The sequence below is a fragment of the Ciconia boyciana genome, chromosome 2, assembly GCF_034638445.1.
Source record: "Ciconia boyciana chromosome 2, ASM3463844v1, whole genome shotgun sequence".
Lineage (NCBI taxonomy): Eukaryota > Metazoa > Chordata > Aves > Ciconiiformes > Ciconiidae > Ciconia > Ciconia boyciana.
In genome coordinates, this window is record NC_132935.1 from 92,928,828 (window position 1) to 92,948,225 (window position 19,398).

The 19,398-nt window shown below is 38.7% G+C and overlaps 1 protein-coding gene across 2 annotated transcripts in view; it reads left to right on the top strand.

Moving 5' to 3' along the window:
* Nucleotides 1-19,398, top strand: part of GMDS (GDP-mannose 4,6-dehydratase) — a 429,522-nt gene that overhangs the window by 181,739 nt on the left and 228,385 nt on the right. For both annotated transcript variants that reach the window (XM_072853190.1, XM_072853191.1), the window contains one exon: nucleotides 17,893-18,020. In XM_072853190.1, coding sequence (XP_072709291.1) covers nucleotides 17,893-18,020 — 128 coding nt within the window. The remainder of the gene's footprint in view (nucleotides 1-17,892; nucleotides 18,021-19,398) is intronic.

Here is a 19,398-nt window from a genome sequence, read left to right on the forward strand (position 1 = left end):
AACACTGTTGTAATGTTCTCATAGTCTCAAGTCCATTTCTTTAAAGCATATGCAATGGACGCCAACTAGCTTGTGTTTTGTTTGCATCTTCAGGTGCGGATGCTACTGTGAATGAGTCCCTTAACTAGTAAAGTGAGCATGTAGTGCAAATAATAGGCATTTTTCTTTAAACCTGTTTGAGTTTTGCACAAAAAAGTGTGTAGCACATATACTATTCTTCTATTTTTAGCATATTTAATAGCCCCCACAGACCATGGAATATTTAAGAAAAACAGAGCAAGAATGGTGTAACAGTAACTCAGGCTGGGAACTTGAAAGCTTTATTTCATGTAACAACAGTAGGCAAATGCTACTTTTGCTGCCTAGTTCTGAAAGTGCTGGTGTTACTAAAGAACTGGCAACAGTTTTTGTCGTGCTGGTGAATGCAAGATCTATTGCCAAAATAGTGTCAGAAAAGTAACCGATAAATAACAGGTCATTATTAAATTTTTACTCGTCTCATAATGATGCTTTTCTTAAGAAAAGTATCATAATCTTAAACTGCACTTAAAGGAAAAATAAGCTCTTTGTTTTGAAATCATGGGATGAAGCAATTCTGGGTTTGAGTTCATTAGTGTGCTACAGTTATTGCACAACTTTGGTCTACTTGCAAGTAAGTTAAATGTCTCCTGTCACTTTGGTTCTGCAGGTTCCTTGTGGGTTTCGTGGTGTGGTGATATCATCTGGTTTACCGTCACATTTATAGACAATGATAACCAGGCATCAACACCCATGAAGAAACCCACAGAGTCATCAGGGAATGTTCATTCATTTTTTCCAAAATTATGCATGTGTGTGAGTATGTGGATGATGCTTGAAAATGGCTGCCTGTACATGAAAGTCTGATGAAAGAATTAGTATGTTCAGTAACATTTGCTGTAAAAGCAGAATAAATCAAAATTGTCCAAATTGATAGTGTACATGAGGGTTCATTAAAACTTAATGTTGTTTCTACTGGTTAAAATCAGGTAGTTTAATATTTAATACAAAAGGCTTGGTATTGAATAAAAAAACTCTGAAAGATTTAACACTTTTTAGAATACGCTTTTCCTCTAGAGTACTAAGAGGGGAAAAATTAGAAGATTAATCCTCAATGGATAAAGGGAAATGCCTCTTATTATTCTGTAGCCTATCTGGAAAGAAATGCTTATGCAGCCACATGAAGCAATAAGTTCTTTTTGAATATTTCTGCCTTTTATTACACAGAGTATTATAGCCATGATCCTACAAATACTTACAGAGGCATCTTGATGCTTACAGGCTCTGACTCTAAGTCTGGTTCTATTGATTTTAAAAAGAAAGTTATTACCGGTAAGTGAATAATAGCTCAGTTGCCTTGATCAGATTTTCAAACCTGCTGTTTAATGACAAGAGCATTCAGATTTTTCAAAGCACTGTGAGGCTTATGTATTGAAAAGGTGAGCGCTTTACAGAAGGCTTTCAAGACAGAAGCATAATGTTAATGGTTTTAAGAGGACCTGATAATTCCCTACTTCTAAAACCAGAACTAGTCAACTGTGTAATGATGTAGGTGGCAGCTACCTGGAAATATTTGCTTAGACCCTTTTCCATTTTACTCTAAAATAATGTTTGTGGGAAAAACTGCTAAGTTTAATATAATTCATTTAAAAATGAAAGAAAAAATGTGTTTCCTGTAGTACAAGAACATGGGCTTGTGGTGCTTGAAAAATACCAATAGTTAAAAAAACAAGTAAAACAGCATGAAGAAGCAGTCAATGGTTTGGTTCAGATCTGATTTTTCTTTGACTCTGACTCAAGTCAGTTCAGTTTGGTCAGATCAAGAATTATTTATCTGCCTTGGTATTTCTGAATCAGTTCAAGATGAAAAATACAGAATTTTGAAATGTAAAGTTATGTGATAAGGGAGCTTCCTATGGCAAATTCTCCATTAAACAATTATTCTGAGCCAATAATCAGGTATTTCCTTTTTGCTTCAGTTCTGGATTAGGTTCAACAAAGACTTTGGTTCATGTAACAGTTGTGGTTCAGTTCCCATTTTAGGGAAAAAAAAAAAAAAGGGGCAGTTAAAACAATTTTCAGTTCAGTTTGACTCTGGGGAAAAAAACCAAACACCTTTTTCATAATTTGGCGCTGCTTAGTTACATTGTGCACTTCACTCTACTTGGGTAAGCTGCTTTATTTGGTTGTATTATACCTCTGGCTGATATGTGCACTGTACAGTGTTGCAGTGTTTGACTAATATGTAGTGCTGAGGAATATGTGGGTTCAGGGAGAAAGATTTTACTGGGATTAAAATAAATTGTGGGAATAATCTGTACTGATTTGGTGTTAGGCTGAAGTAGTTTGGAGAGAGCTTGTGTTTATGTCTAGATCCACATGACATTGCGCCTTTGAGAAGATCAAGGAAACGTGGGTGTAAAAAAAAGGGGGGGGGGAGAGGGACGATTTAAAATCTGAATCTTGAACCTGCATTTTTATAACCTTATCATATAAAATGGGGAAAGAGAGTACTTTGTCATGAATAAAACACTGTTTACTAAATTCCATTGAAACTCTTGAGAATAACTTAAGAATTTAACTTCATTTTAGTAAGCCAATATGCCTATTGTGCTGGCTACTTTTTAAATCCCTCAGCAAATATTTTTGTCATGTTTAAGTTTATTATTTCTCTATAATTACTCAGAATTTAATGTTTTTTTTCTTTTTCTGCAACTTGTTTTGGATTTTCTTTTTAATTGTCAGGTGAGATGTTAGGGGACATGAGTGGTTTCTTTAGCAACCTCTTCTGGGCTATGCAGAAACGACTAAGAAGCATTTTTTTCTGATGTGCTACATTTTAACTATTTTAAAAGAAACCAATGGGTCGAGGGTTTAAAGATTTAATATAATTTTATCCATCTGTACTTCCAAAGTGTGGATGATACTGATTGTTGTTAATTGACGTGTCGCAGTCCAGCTTCATTAGGCATCTGCAGAGTTGTGACACTCAGCAGCTCAAAGGATGATGTTGCAGAGTTTATACAGTTCCCTTTTCCAGAACAGTGCCGTGACCACTGCTAGTGCTGTGCATGGGTGTAGGAAGAACAAAAACCAGAGGGGCAGAACCATGCCACAGGGACTGCAAAAGGACACAATGGCCCCTTTTGTTTGAAACCTCCTTCTGAAACCCCACCCAAAGACACTCGTCCTGCATGTAAATTCACATCCCTGTCCTTTGGACTCAGTTCTGCCCGTTCCTGACTCTGTGGGCTTTAACACATGTGTGTCTGAGGAGGAAAGCCCCTGCTTCCTCAGGAGACTTGGAGAAAACGTCACAAGAAGATCAGTTACTTTCAGCTCATTGTTCCTTTAGGTTTCTTCCATAGGAGACCAGGTTAAATCTATTGTTATTTGCCCATCATGTGACATCAGGCAACTCTGCAGCTGCTTAAATTTGAATTGAAATAGCTGTGGAAAATATGAGGACTCTCAGATGAAATAACATGCATGTTCAAGAAAATCATAAATAAGCTGATTTTTTTTTTTGTAGTAGATCTATCTTGTATCATAACAATTGCCAAAGTGTTTACTCACAGGCGCAAAATACTTAGAGAGTCTCCTTAATCTCCAATTATTGTTGCCCTCTCATCTTGACCTCTCTTGAAGTGTTTTATAAACAATTTAAAGAATAAATGAAGTATTAGAAACAGTTATTATAGAGCAGGCAAAGTTATTTGCTTTCCTTGAGTGAAGGGATATAATTTATAAAGGACTGATTACACTCATCTGTTTTCTGGGTAGCCTGTAAGTTTACTTTACCATGGCAAGGCAGAATAACAGAGAAATTGTGTCATGGGAGCCAAGTAAGATATTGTAGCGGTAGGAAATCCAATTGCCTGGTTTTACAGCTATTTGTCTTGTCCGTCGTTTCTGTCAAATGATCATTTGAATCAAAAGCATTTAAAGATATTTTCTTCCTTTGCAGTAATGAGAACAACAGAGACTTTCATGCTGCAGGACTTATCCTACTAGGTCTTTCCTCCTCTAACATGGCTACCCGCCAGTCCTTGTTATTATTAAAAGTTTCTTCATTTAGTACACTTTATGAAGTGGCTCTGCCTGGCTTTGTGGCTGTCACTGAGGTTATGAGTCAAGAAAGAGAGCGGGAGTAGGGAGCTCTGATTCAGTGGAGCTTAGCAGCAGAGAAGCAGTTTAAACTGAGAATGTTAATGGGTAGCTTTTTACTTCAGACCTACTCTTTTCAAGCTATGCATTCTGTATCAAAAGAAAAATACCGTGGAAAGCATGTTTGATCTCTTTGCCTTACTGATTTTAACATGTTGCTCCTGCCTTGCCTTTTGTTTACAAAGCTCAGTACTAGCAAAACTCCCTTGCGATCCTCGAGGGTTACCTGGGTGCAGAACCTACTTAACAAGAGGTTGGGGTCGAGGTTATTTGACTCCAGCTCTCAGAGAGAAGGGCCATTTCTAGGAGGGAATGGCTTAAGGATTTCAGGAGCTCCCTCTGTAAGTCTGCAGGCCGTTCCCACCTCTGCTGTGCGCTTCTGCCAAGCAGGGATGAAATGAGATGCGAGGGTCCTGGAATCATCAAAACAATGGAGCCTGTTGGCTCCAACACAGCTGGAGCTGGGAAAAAGATGCCTGTTCCTCCTCTCTTACGTGGCTTTTTCTGTCTCTTTTCCAATCTCCCTGTGAGGCAGACAGAGTGGAGGCAGTAGAGCAGCAGGGAAGAAGAAAGGGTGGCAGTGACTGTCTATTCCACATCAGAGGACAATTTCGTAGTGTCCCTTTGCAATTAGAAGAACATTTGTCAACCCTGACATCTGCCAACCACAGTTCTGCAGCCCCTGGAGAAGCTTATCTTACTGAAGTGCCTTTGTTTTCCCAAGTAGATATGAGAGAAGGTACTGTCATTTCCAAGATCAGTATTTGAGTGAAGAAATAGGGCAGGATGTTGTTGTAGACACAATTACATCTTCATTTCTAGTACTTCTGGCAGAAGCAGGGAGGATGAGGGAGATACATTAATAACAAGCGGTTGGTGATAGCACGATATGATTCAAAATCCTCCAGTAACTCTGTATCCTACAGTAATTTTCTTGCAGGTCTAACACCCTTAGAAAATAGCCCTTAGCAGCTCTTATATTCTTAATATTCCTTAGCTTTTACAGTCATCATTTTGAAATAGTCAGTAAATTCTGTGGGTAAACATTTGGTACTTTATCACTGAAATGGTTAGGGCCCTTACTCAGAAGAGTGTGGTCAGAGGAAATCAGAGTTTGAGAGCTGATTCTTCGCCTGCTGCATTTAAAGCCTATGGGGATGCTCTGGGGAACAAATGTAGATTTGGCTCCGGCTCAAGGGAGGTCCCTTGTCAGGAGATGACATATGAAGGTTATGCATATAAGTACCAAACCCTCACACTCCCATACTGTGCAGCATTTCACAGCTGGGAGATAAACAGACTGTAGCTGTTTTAATATAACAGCTATGTTTTTTTCTCTGTTTGCAGGGCTGTTAGGTCCCTTTCGTTTATTCCTGCCTTGAGTCATCTTCCAGGTCTGTAAGTCCTGTAAATCGGGTATGATACTTTCTGCCAGGTATCCCTTGTACCTGAAACGCTGCGCACTGTAAACTTTCTTTTAAATCTCTCATTAATAATTGCCAAAATGTGGTAGCTACAGTATCCCCAACAAATGCACATTATGAATGGTCTTCTTTTTAAGCCTAGAATTCCTTTAAACATGCCTGTTGGGTTTTGAGTACCTGCAGTTAAATGGTGTTGCTTTTGGCAGGGCTTGGTGAGCAAATGAGGCATAATCTCTCTGATCTCAGTAGTCTGGTCAGCCAGCCATGACATTCTCAGTGTCTTTTCTTTCTACACCCTGTCTGAACAGAGCCATAGCCCAGGCAGCTCTCAGTGGGGTTGCCAAAGATTACCATGTGCAGTGAAGCAGCAGATGGCAGGACAGTGGAAAATATGCAGTCCCAATCCCTGGGTTCACATGGGGTTCAGGGTTAAATTTCAGCGATTTCCCTCCCTGCTTCTCAAGCCCCTCAATAAACTGCCCTTTGAGAGATGAACTCTTCAGTGTGCATTGGGAAACTATTTAAAATTCAGTTTTGTCCAGTTTTGGAACTGGGTTCTAGACTGCAGCAAGAAATTTAAGAATTCTGTGGCCACAGCAGTTACAGTCTTCCTCACCATCCAAAGACATTAGTGTGGGCATAAGAAGTGAGATAAATATGAATACATCCTGAAAACTATGAAAGGAGAGAAAAAGGAACATTGCAAACTTGATTAGCTCAAAAATTGTGTAATGACTGAACAAGGTGTACCTCCACAAACTTAACTCAGGCTTGTGCCTATGTGTTCTGGTAAAGCCCTTGTTTGCACTTTTGGGTTTTTGCCCCCACAGGCTCCCTCTTCCTTATTCCTCGCACGGGACAGACAGTTCTCACCTGAATGACTAGATGTCCAGTCTCTGGGGGGCAGAGAGCAAGAAAGGCGTTCTTTGACAGCAGATTTACTCTGTGCCCCTTTCACGGCCACTCTTCAAGCCTTGCACTGAGAGTGATTTCATCCCTTTTTGACTCTTCCAGGGTACTTCTCTCTTGTTGTTTCACAAATATCAGGATACTTAACTTTTTCAAATTCCTGTAAAACATTGGCATTTTATCCCCATTTTTGGGTGAGAAACTAAGGCATGAAAAAAAAAAAAAAATCTGCATTGATTGATTGATTGGTTGATGTTCAGTATAAAACTCCCAGCTGTTTGCGTCTGGGGGCTTGGTAGCCAAGCACACAGAGGAATATGTGGCATTGACTAAATGAGAACCTTGATTTAAGTGACTTTCTAAGCACCTTTGCTGAATTTGCAGAAGAAACCAGGCTTTTATTCATTTTTCCATAGCAGCATTAATTAGACTGAACTGTGAAGCCATCATTTCTTTTTCTGCAGTTCTTTATCTTTGCTTAGCTTCAGACTCCATAGGATGCCTGCCTACTTCGTTTCTCACAAGACAGTAGTGTCTGCTCTCGGAGCAAGTCCATTCTCTGCACAGGAGATAATCCTATTATGAAAAAAATTACAATATGTAATTAATCTAGAGGTGTTTTGTGAAACTGTATCATTGTGCATTCAAAAACAACACTGGCACATATAATCCTAACTTTTAGTGCTAGAATTTATAGCTTTCTTCCTGAACATATACAGAGTGTGTGTATGTGCATGTGTGTTTTTCTGACAGCATGCACGGCTACCTAGGGGGATATTAAAATTATGTGAAAGGTCCCACTAAAAATACAAAGCCAGGAAATTCAGAATTGGGCTAACTTTCTGTCCTGGTTTCACCCCATTGTACTCAAGTATTGTAGGCATTCCAGAACAGCAGGTGATCTGACTGCCTCTTCTGTTCCTAGAGGAAGTGTAAACTAACTTAAATGGGAAATATCACAAAACCAGGATAACAACGAATTTCAGGAGTCCACAAAGGAAGAAGTGTTCTTAAAAATACTGATATTAAAACAGTAGTGAGCATGACAAGTTGAACGGTGGTAAATGGACATTTTATTTAGACGCTCTGGGTTTTGCCTTTTAATCACTTTCCAAATGTTTTGTTTCACATTTTCTTATGCAAAATTTTGGTGGCGATTGGACGTGTTATTGGTGGAATGCTTAAGTTTAGATTCTTCTTTGTAAACTTAAGTAATCTGACTTCAGTGAAACTGCACCAATTTATCTTGCCAGAAAAATTAGTTCTCTGGGTTTATAGCTGCATATTTATTTTTATTTAATTTCTTAATTACACTAGAGAAACACTATTCCCACATGGAAAGAATGCAGGAGTGGGATTCAGTTTCAGTGGCAACATTAGAAAAAGGGAATATTCATTGAAATGTATGTACATTTCAAAAAGCTGCTATAATTTTACTGTTTTCCTGTGTTCGAGTGATTTTCTCAGTAAATAACAGGGTCTGTTTCTTTGCCTCGGTGCCTTTTTCATTTTAAAGTGAAAATTAGCAACATGCCCAAGGTTTGTCCCAGAGTGGGGTTTGCTCTCAGCAATGGCTTTTATGCAACCTCCTGACGTATCTTTTCAGCCTGTGAGAGAGCTGCCACTCTGCCTGGTGGCATTTCCAGTTCAGGGTTTGGGTGTGGAAGCTGTAGCACCCTTGCTTAACTTCAGGGTCCCCCGAGAGCGATCACAGCCTGCTCTGAAATAAGGACATAACTTTTTATGGGAAGTTTAAGCAACTGTCAGTAACTACAGCTAGGTGAAATAATGTTTTTATTGGCTCTCTGAATACAGGAGGTCAACACAGCTAGGCCAAACATGTCCAAGTCTTTCAGGAGCAGAAGGGACATGCTGTCTTTGTTGGCTTGCAGTCTTCCTGGTGTATTGTCAGCTTGTCTCTGCCTTTCCCTCCTATTCTCTTCTTAAACTGTTGGGGTTGGGGGTTTACTTTAGGGTTGGGTTCCCCCCCACCCTGCATAATTACATTGAAGCTTGTTTCAAGGGGGTTTGTTGTTAAAGTACTACATTTGAGGCGTGCTGCTTTGGTTTTATCCAAGATAATGACTTCCAGTGTTATCCTGTCCCGTCCTCAGCAGCCCCACTTGACCCTGTGCAGAAGCAAAGCTCGGGAAATGGGGACAGCTGGGGCAGGCAGAGTGGGCTGAAAGCGCCGTGAGCCGATCTCGTACCCCTGGTCACACTCCAGCTTAACTGCACGCTACAGCACACACTGTGAAGATTTTTCTGACTCTTCTGTCAGAGCTTTGCATTTACTTGATTAGTCTGTTATGAGTCTGAAGGGGTATCTGTAGGTGGAACAATTTGTCCTTGTACTGGTAATCGCACACCATCGCAATTGATGATTTGTACATTGAATTGTTGGGATCATCACTGGTGTTGGAGATGTACTTTTCACCACATCCTAGCTGAGAATCTAATTATTCATAACACAGAAGATGGAAGGAAATGTAGTGCCTTGTGTTTTATGTGCCCTGTTCAAGTACTAGAAAAAATTGTCTCTCCTGTATTTGGAGAAGCTGAGATTTCTTTTCTCCTTCTTTCCAGCTCTCACTAGTCCCCACCTTGTTATTTCTTGATGAGCTCTTTGCCCATGGCTCTTTCCAGCTCCCTGGAAATACAGTTCAACTGTGTTTCAGGACCCCCTCTTGGCGGCTCCAGGACTCCTGTAGCAAAGGGCGGTTTTTGAAAATTGAAACACATTTACCAAATGATGTGTTGAGGGTGCCTTGAGGACTACCACTGTCGCAAAGCTAACGAGAAGAAATTCCTAAGAGAAAAACAGTTGAGCAACAAAGCTCAAAAGGGAGGTACATGGATTTAGGAACATCTTGAGTTATACTGTGTAAGTGTCAAACCCGTCTAGGACTGCTTATTAGTTTGTGTGGGAGGCAAAGTTTCAAATAAGTTATTTGGCTGTGGCTAGACCGTTTTTCTCTCTCCAAGAAAATACATCAGCAGTGACTCAGCAAAGTTGTACGCCACTGTGATTGGTTTTAAGGCTAGCTCTTATTACACTCTTTTGCCTTCAGTAGAAGTAAATGAAAGTTCTTTTTACCCCTGACTTGAAGTGAAATGACACATTTTGTACTCAGAAATTTGCACATTAAAAGTTAGCACTAATATGGGTGCACAGAAAGACATGGAAGACCTGTGCAAAACTTTGATTATACCGTGACCCACCACAAGCTGATGTCCCAGCCACCTGGAGAGGCTGAGAGACGAACCAGACTTAGTCCCTCAGAGGTCAGAAGGTCCAAGAAACTGTATTAGTCAGTCATGTGTTGCCAGGTAAGATTAAAAGCCTTGCCTGCTTCATCTCAAGGGAGTGCTAGGGTAAAGGCTGAATGTCTCAGCTTGAACCATCAAACAGCACCTTTTTTGATGTGCTACTGGTTGCTGTGAAGATGAAGGAGGGGAAAGACAAGGGAGAAAAGGAAAAGGGTGTTAAATTAAGGGCACAGATGTCTGAACTTTGATAGCTATTTAACAAGATAAGTTAAAATCCATTTTTTGTGCAAGTTGCCTTAGACTGCATGATATTTCCATTTTGTACAAGTGCTGGATTTTCCTTGTGGTTGGATACATTTCTAGCTGTTGTAGCATCAATTCAGCAAAGCATGTACTTAACTCCAATTGTTTACACACACTTAAACGATATAAAGAGTCTGTGCTGATGGGCAAGCACACTCATGCACACTCATGCTCATACATGCAAGGGCTTGTCTAATTCTGTGGCAGCTTAAATGAGAGGCTTAATTCAATAACATTAGTTGTTTAATTTAAAAAATACGGCTTAAAGGAGTGTTAACAAATCAGAGTGGCTAAAGACATTTACCTTTGTTTTAAAATGTAGTGTATATGAACTGTGATTAAGAACTCAAAGTGAATAGTTTGGAGCAAAAGGTTAAGTTTTCTGTAAGCGAAAGGCTGCTCTGTTTATGTAACTGCCATTAACAGCATAAACTTGGGAACAGGAATAACACTTTTACATATTGTTTTCAGTATTAATGTTTGGGTTTTCCTTTATAAGAATCTTTGATGCCTCACCTTTTCCTGTTCAGTGTACAGTTCCTGAGGGGAAAATATTTTAATTTAAGAAAAATTATATGGAGGAAATATACTAAAATAGCACCTGTTGCCCAGCACTTATTGCTGGTATGTCACCCTGTCTTTTTAACAAGCCCATATGATAGATCTGAGATGTGTAATTAGTCCTGAATAAGGGCGTTTTGAATGTGAAATCCAATAGCTTTGTGTTACACATTACACATGCAGATTGTCTGCTAATTAAACGTCATTTTTTCACAGTCACTTTAGAGAGCTGCTGCTGTGTAGTCATAGAAATCATCCTGTCGTCGTTCTTTGTGAAGTGGAAACCTATATCTGTTTGTACGCAAAACAGTTGTGAAGAGTTTAAAGCCCTGATGACAGATCTGCAGTGGAGGGTTAGCTCCCCTGAATCACAGGGGAACGTGGCTCCCTGTGCTGTGACAAACGTCACCTCTGATTCTCATCCTCTGGTGGTGGTTGGTAGGTCTCTCGCCCTACTTCCACGCGCCTCTTTTACAGGGCTTCCTAGTTGTCCCTCCAGGTAAGCTTCGTGCTATCTTTCCACCCACTGGGAAAAAGAAAAGTCTCCCTACTTTCTGCATTCCCTCCCAATTTCTGTACCCTGTCATTCCTCACAAGATTGTCTCTCACTCTTATTTTCCCCTCAGATTATAAAAATCATTAATTTTTGTTCCCTCCGTGCCTAGTTCATATGACCTCCTGTTGCCCACAGCTGTCCAAGTGTTCTCAGTGTGCAAGTGGATGTCGGGGGCAGAGGTGCTCTTGGGTTGAAAAGCATCAACCCCCTCCAGTGTGCTGCCCTTCTGCTGCTGAGGCTGCACACCTTTACCTTTCTGCCTCAATCTCCTCATTTTTAAAATACAGTTAGTAGCATATTTTCCATTACCCAAGGAATTCCATTGAAAATTGTGGTGCAAATGGAAAATGGGGCCAAGCAGACTTAGCACATTTTACTTTCGGCATTGGGAAGTTCAAAATGTGTGTCAATATATTATAAAAGGAAATAATTCAATTGATATGCCGAATAATGTCTTTGTTAGCAATATTTACAGGATTAGTACCACTTCATTTTATTGAAATCACACATTTTAAACTAATACCAAATGAGGATCACTTGATAAGGAGGGACAATTTTATCCTCATGTTATTGGATTGTTGCTTTCAATCTGTGATCTGTAGATTTTATTGTTGTGTGATTATTTCCCAGAGGGCTGATGAAGAAAAACCTTTAGAAACAAGCCTATTATCAGTAGCTTATCTTTCCTGTTTAGAGATCTCACATGTCCACTGGAAAATAATTGTGGGTATGTGAACTGAAAATGTTTGAAAAATGTTGCAAATGTATTAAAAAGCTGAGAAACCCACTACCATAAGGTACTATTAGTTTTAAAGGACAGAGAAAGAGACTGGAAATATTATGATGAAGCAAAGTATTTCCAGCTATGCTATACAGGATTAAAATGTAAGGATTAAAGCACTATATCTCATGTTTCAGGAAATAAAATGATTTATTGCTCAGGTCAGGAAGATGTTTCCCATGCAGTGCATGACTTTACAATGAGTTGCTTATGAATCATAGCACCCTTATTTCATATGTATTTCATTCTGCAAAAATCTGATTGTGGACTTTCTGGCAAGCTCATCCAAACGTAGCTGTACTTGCTGTATAAAATTTGCAGGTTATTATGAAGAGCTGGGAAGGAAAAAATCCCTTTTAACAGTGATTTTACCTTTGTTTCCAAACAGTGATGTTTCTACTTTGTGTAATTGTTGTTGTGAGAAGAACAGTTTGTTATTTTAAATTGAGAGTGGATTCACAATTAAAATGCATGAGTGTTTAACATATACTAAGTAGCTGCTTTACTAGTTTTACCGAAATGCAGTACTGTATCAGTTGTTTCGATCAAGATACAGTTGAAAATTCCATTTAAACCCAAAATATGGAAGGTTAATTTAAAGATCTGTAACTTGATTTTTCATCTGTTTTACATTGACATAACTCAATTGATTTCAGAATAATTGCTATTGATTTTCATCAGTATAAGCTAAAGGAGACTCTGGACTTCTTTTCTTAGAAAAACTGGGTGTTGCTTTGTTTTTTTAATTTCAGCTTGTTACAAAAATGGAAAATTCTCATAGAATGGAAATTATGAGCAGTGTGGATTTTCAGGCAATCAAAACATCTTAATGATCTCATTAAATGTATCATTTACAACATATATATGTTAAAAGAAATATGTGCCTTTGAGTTAGTAGAAGCACTGAGTACACAATATGTTTGAACATGTTAGGCTTCCAGTGGAATCTATGCCAGAACTGCAGAAACGTGGAGAAAAAAAAACCTCACCCTTTTTCTTGTGCCAGCATCTTTAGAGACAGAAACCTTTCTATCATATTTTATGGAAAGCGAAGAAAAAGATGTTATGGCAACTTGATAGACTGCGCTAGGACTGCATCTCAGCTGATAAGAATTGCTATTAAATGCTATCAGATTGACTGTTATTCTATGATATTACTAGGATTAATGATGGATTTTCTTATGAATGAAACAATTAGTGTTATACAGGGATAGCAGTCTTCCTAAGACCACAATTTTGTCATCTGTTAAGTTTTGTATGTAGCCTTGAGAGCTTGGAAAATGAGGGTTCTTGAAAAGAAGTAGTTACCATAACAGTGGCTCTTAAAGCTGCTTCATCCATTTGGCTGCCTCTTATAAACCACAGATCCTAGAGAAAAACACCTACTTCAAACAGGCGGTTTCCTGACGATACACAAAGGGTGAAGCCCCAGCGCTGATAAAAGGCGTGATGCAGAGACCCAGATTTTTTTTCTCGGGGCATCCAGCTTTGGAACTGTAGGTACATTGAGAGCGTGCTTCCTAAAGCAATAGTTTTGAATGTGTGTTAATGAGAGATATGTCCAGCTTTCAAAACTGTAGCTTTGCCAGATGTAGGCAGCGTCCTTCTTGGAGGGATGAGCTGCGCCAGCTGTTTTCCACCCTGAGCCAGGGCGAAGCGGGTGACAGGCCTGGGCTGGAGAGCAGAAGCTATTGCATTATACCGCTTCTATTTCTTTTTATTGGAGTATTGTTCCTATAGTGGTTTGCTGACAAGTTACATGTTTTACAGATCAGGTCTGCCTGATGAGGAATCCTTGCTTAAAATCGTACCTAGGATAAATCGGGTTTGTAAATCAGACCTTATGGTTCCTGTTGGAATGCTAATGATCTCAGAGGGAGGGCTTGGGTTTTGAAAACAGATCTAAGCTAATGCCCAGGGTTCCTGAAAGAGCTGTTAATGTCATGAAAACTCATGTTTAAGGCCTCTTTTAAAATGTAAAAACTTGTCAGGCGCTTCTCAACCAAGGCTGTTTGGAATTGCTGAAACGTGTGGACACAGCACAGGATCCTTTGCAACATCTGGCCAGATCTCTGCTGTTGCGTTACAGCAATTCCAGCGCTGTCAGTAGCGACGCAAACCAGAACATAATGTGGCCCATCATGGTTTGGATGTATTTGCTGCATAGACAACTATGCAAAGCAGTTAGCCCAGCGTGCTTGGCCCTAGCGAGGGGCCAAGGATGACTCTTGTCTTGTTTACTGGAGGATAGTGATCTCCCAGAACGATGCCACCCTAACACATTTTGAAAAAGTGTTCAAATAAGTCCAAATACATCTCACATTTAGCAGAGTTTTGAACACTCCACATTCATTTGTACTAGGTGTGAGCGGTGAGGTGTGTTTTACAAAACCTCTCTGGACTAAGGAAGCAGTACAAAGCCAGGAGACAAATGTGGGACTCGGACATCTCCCTTCCCTGCCAACCTAAGCTAGTTTCTGTTGCTACCACCAACACGTTTCCACGTGAATTAGTAATGTTAGTAGCATAATAAAGTAGGCCTTATTCAGCTGTGATAGCTGGTGGCATTTTAGCTGCTGTATCATCTTAAGCCGATGAAAATCAACGTAAAGGGTGAAGTGGTTAACACACCAGCAGCTCTGTTGATACTCTTGCTAGCACTAACTGGCCATTCTATGAAGGAAAATGCTCTTGTAGGTTCAACATTAGCTAGTCCTCAATACCTCCTGAGGAAGAAGGAAGCTAACCATTTCTGTCTCAAAAGGTACCTTGTATTCAGTTATATAAAGATATCTGTAGCACTACGCATAGACCTTTTAGATAGAATCATTCCTGAGGAAAGAGACATTAAGTCTACCAAGTTTCAGGCCAAAGCAAGATTTTATAGCCCGATTGCAAAACCCTAGAACAGGGCTTTATAACGGAAATGCTGACATAGCCTTAACTATTTTGTATGACTCCAGTAGGCATCAGCTTAAATTCTAGTTATGATGTACATTTAATGGCATGGGATCAAACATGTAGTGTAATGGGATATTTTAAGATACTGTGTTTGAAGAGAATTGGTATTTAAACATTATTTATAAACCATATCATTTAAATGCTTCTGGAATGTGCCATTCAGTCCTTGGTTGCATGAAAAATTCTAATCACATTTCTCAGAATGAACAGTAGTATAGTTTTCTTCCACAGCTTTAATGCTGAGGCACTTCCAAGAAGAGGGTTGGTATTATTTTGTTGAACCCTTACTGGAATGTTTCTGGAAAATAAAGGTTTTCATTTTTCACTGTAGTGCTCTTTAATTCTTCACTTCAGCCTGTTGAGGTATATTCTGGTTTTGTTTGGAGAAGATCTTTGAAGATCATTTCTCTCCAATTATCAGTGACTGCAAGAAGACAGCAGTTACTAGTATTTGCTGTGTTGTGTTAGACGAATCTGCTTTTTCTTGTGTAGTATCTTTCATATATTTCAAGTTAAGTTGACAGCATAAAACTTCTGTCTCGCTCACACACACAACCTAATATGCTTTTTTTTAATGCCGAGGAGGTAGTTGCTCCAAAATGGAAGCTGACGTTCATTAGTCGTGTAGGTTGACAGTAAAACTTGCTTTAATGCAGATGATGACTAGAACTCTCAATGCTTTTACTGCAGATGGGAATGTAGCGTTGAAAGCAGCCAGTTTTGCTTATTACTCAGTTGCAGTCTGGAACATAAAGCCATATACTTTATCCTAGAAAAAAAGCTTCTCCTTCAACTGTTATTTACGAATAATAATGCTAACTGAAATTATTTCAGTACAGAAGGTTAGGAAGTTTCAGAGCTAGTCCTGATAAGTTTGTGTAATAGTTTGAATCTATTTTTAATTAATTAGTAATATTCTATGTGAAGATCTCAAAGCACTTTGATAACGTAAAAAATGGAAACAATCTTTGGAGAAGTGCCAGTCTGACTAAGCCAAAGAGACTCTGTCACTGGTTTCTGTTAAGCCAGAACTCCACTCCCACTGCAAGCCCATCCAGCCAGGAACACGGGAACCACAGTACTTTGCTTTCAGAAATTGCAATAGCAGAGTCACAGTGTCGGTCCTGTGGTTTGCACTGTTTATCTTTGGGATAATCATATTTCTCCTCTTGAGTACGCAGGGTGCAGTCTGGAAGAAGGGCTTGGACTTTCATCCTGCAGTTGACTCAGTTGTCCAATTTTTGAGGAACATTGCTATAAAAAAGACTCCCCAGTATATTTTATTTCTGAAAATTTGCAAATCACACTATTTTGTAAGCTTCCTTTATAGATGAACACTTTTTCAGGGAATATGGAAATTATATGATTTTAATCCTTTAAAAAACAATCGGAAACTGATGATATATTCTAAATGGCTAATAACCGGAATTCCAATTAGTTCAGCAGTTGACAGAAAATTAAAATTCTATCTTAATGCTGTGGTAAGTTCCAAATTATTTAATTGCTTCATTCCATATGGTGCTTATAGGTGCGCTCTTTTTTTTTTTTTTTTTACTTTTGGCGGAGTCAAATGACACAAGAAGGTACTGTAGTGCTCTTGACTTTACAGGAAAAATTAGTAGTCTGAAAAAGACACTTCACATTATTCAATAATTTTGCAGCAGCCTATCATTTGTTTGATAGGAGACAGAAAATACTGAGATGTGTATCTCAGGAGCAGAGTTTCATAATGAAAAAAACTACATATATGCATTGAATGTACAAGCTGCACTACTTAGGACTTTTGAAATTTGCTAAGAGCATTTTACAAGTGCAGTCATTTTCACTAACTTTCCTGCTTTCCCTTTGGATGGGGTATCATCTGTCACCACTCAATCATTTTTTTTTTTTAACTATTAAAAAGGCATGTAATTTTAATTTTTGTGGCCTATTACTGTGCAAATGCCATTGGGCTTGTTTAGCCTGAACTCATGGTCTAAATTCAAATCCCTCTGCTTTTGAGGAGACTGTGGACCACATTTTAGAAACACAGCCATCATAATCTAAAAATCAAGATATGAAAATAACTAGAAACAAATATTATTTAAAGCAACTCTACAGGGAGCAGAAATGGGTACACATTTTCCAGAGCAATACAGTGAACAAAATATGGAAATATGATAACATAATGTACAGCCTTCAACTGATAAAGTTGAAATCACAATTTCATGATCTCGCTGAACCTGGGGGACAAAGAATCCCAAATAACTAGAAAAGTAGAACGCATTTAACCATTACATTCCTTTGCAGAATATGTAGTATTTGGATAGTCTCAATTTTTTTTTAATTAATAAACTAATTTATTTAGATATATGCATTCCTTAAAAAAAATTTTTAAAAAGAAAAAAGAAACAGCAACAAAAAACTTGAGGGTGGTCTAAGATGTCTGTCTTCTTTATGTAACCTTTTGCATTTTGTGTTTAAGAACTGACATTCCAAATGATTTTCTTTGGCTTTATGCCTGGACTGAATACTGAGGCAGCAAATTAGGAATGCTTAAGAAGTCCCAAAAAGAAAGAAGTTTGCTGTGAAAGTGCAGCTAATGTGACACTTGCACTGGAAGCTTCTTAGCCTACTCAAACAATAAAAGATGGCATGGGTCTAGGTGGTGTGAGGGGACTGAATGAAGACTGAAAGTACCATGTGCTGAGCTATACAAGGTGTTTCTTGTATAGCTTGTACCTCACTTTCTTACCACTTCACGCAGTAGCTTGTCTTGGATTTTATGTTCTAGAAACTGCTGCTGTAATTGCGAGTCTTATACTGGAGGCTGTGTTTTTATACTGTATTTTTGTACCACTTTTTGAGAAGTATTGGTAAAGAGTTTGCTTTTTTATATATATTCTTGTGGCCAGTTATCTGCCACTGTGACTATGCTGATACTACCTTTATTTCTATTCCAGGGGCTAACTTTGTTACTCGAAAAATTAGCCGATCGGTAGCAAAGATTCACCTCGGACAGCTGGATTGTTTCAGCCTGGGCAATCTGGATGCTAAGAGAGACTGGGGCCATGCCAGGGACTACGTTGAGGTAAGCTGTGGGCCACATACCTTTTTCTGAATCATCTTTGTGGTGGGGATAATGCTTATTGCTGTAACTTCAGGTCATGGTTCGTGGAGGGCTATCTCAAGATGTTTTTGTCTATTGAGGCCTGTTAATTTTGTCTTGCTCTTGATTTCAGACTAGGGAATTTAGTAACACAGCAGTCTACCCCATGCATGACCTGAACAGAAAAATAAATCTGTGGGTTTACATTCCTTGACTGAATTCCTTGGGGGAGGGAGCTGACTATAAAGTGGATCTATTTTAGAGTATTTCTCCTATTGTTTTGACAAATTTTATGACCAACATTAAGATTGCAGCAAGATGCAACATGACCTGAAGTCAAAGATCCTGCTGGAGGTTGGTGGCCTTTATTATAATGAGGCAAGAATGATGTATATATTAATCAAAGGTCTAGCTGGTTATACATTAGAAAGAAGCATCACAACATAGTTGTGATGGCAGGAATTGCAACGCATGTGCCTGCATCTAGTGTTTGAAATGTTTTTGTAGTCAGGATTTGTTTCTAATTTTATTCTATGCATCTACTTAAGCAGACAAACAAACAATACCCCTGTATTGTATTACAAGGAGACATGAATGACCATGTAGGAAATATTGTCTTTTCCCCAGGAGACTTTTGTCCCCATTTTGGTCCTTAAGATTTCCTGTGGTCATTGGACTATTTCTGTCTTTTAATAATTCCTTGCTGGGAAACCGGATTTGACTTCACCATTCATTGATGTAGTTTAAAAAGATGATGACTGTTTGTTTTCTTTTTCTATATTACAAAATAAGAAGTATTTCAGTAGGAAAAAGTCTGATTTGGGATTTTTATCGTAAGTTGAGATTTAAAAGGTAAAATAAAAGCTGAGCTCTCAAATCTTGTTTATGGTCAAAAAGAAACAGCAAGAAAACAAAATCATGATACCACAATATAAACTTTTGTTCTGGATGATATTAAAAAAGGTAAACAACCATATTGCCTTGGTATTAAAAGAGTTACATCAAGTAGGCAAAGAAGGTGATTTTTGGCAGCTGGTTATAAAGAAAGTTGGCTTTTGGTTCTGCGCTGTATTTGCATGTAAGGTGGTAAGGGCACCATGAATGTCATTACTGTGCCTCCATGACTATTTTATATTTGTGGCTACAACATTCGTTGAAGCAGTTAATCCAGTAAACCATCCCAATCATCTTTTTAATGGATAAAACTATAGTCAAGAGTGTTCCTAAATTCAGTTACCAAGTCTCAACTGAAAGGCAGTAAAAGATAAGCCAAATAAAATCATGAGTTGTATGAACATAATGAGCATAATTCCATAAACACTTCAGCTATCTCATTCCAAGACAACTTGCACCAGATCAT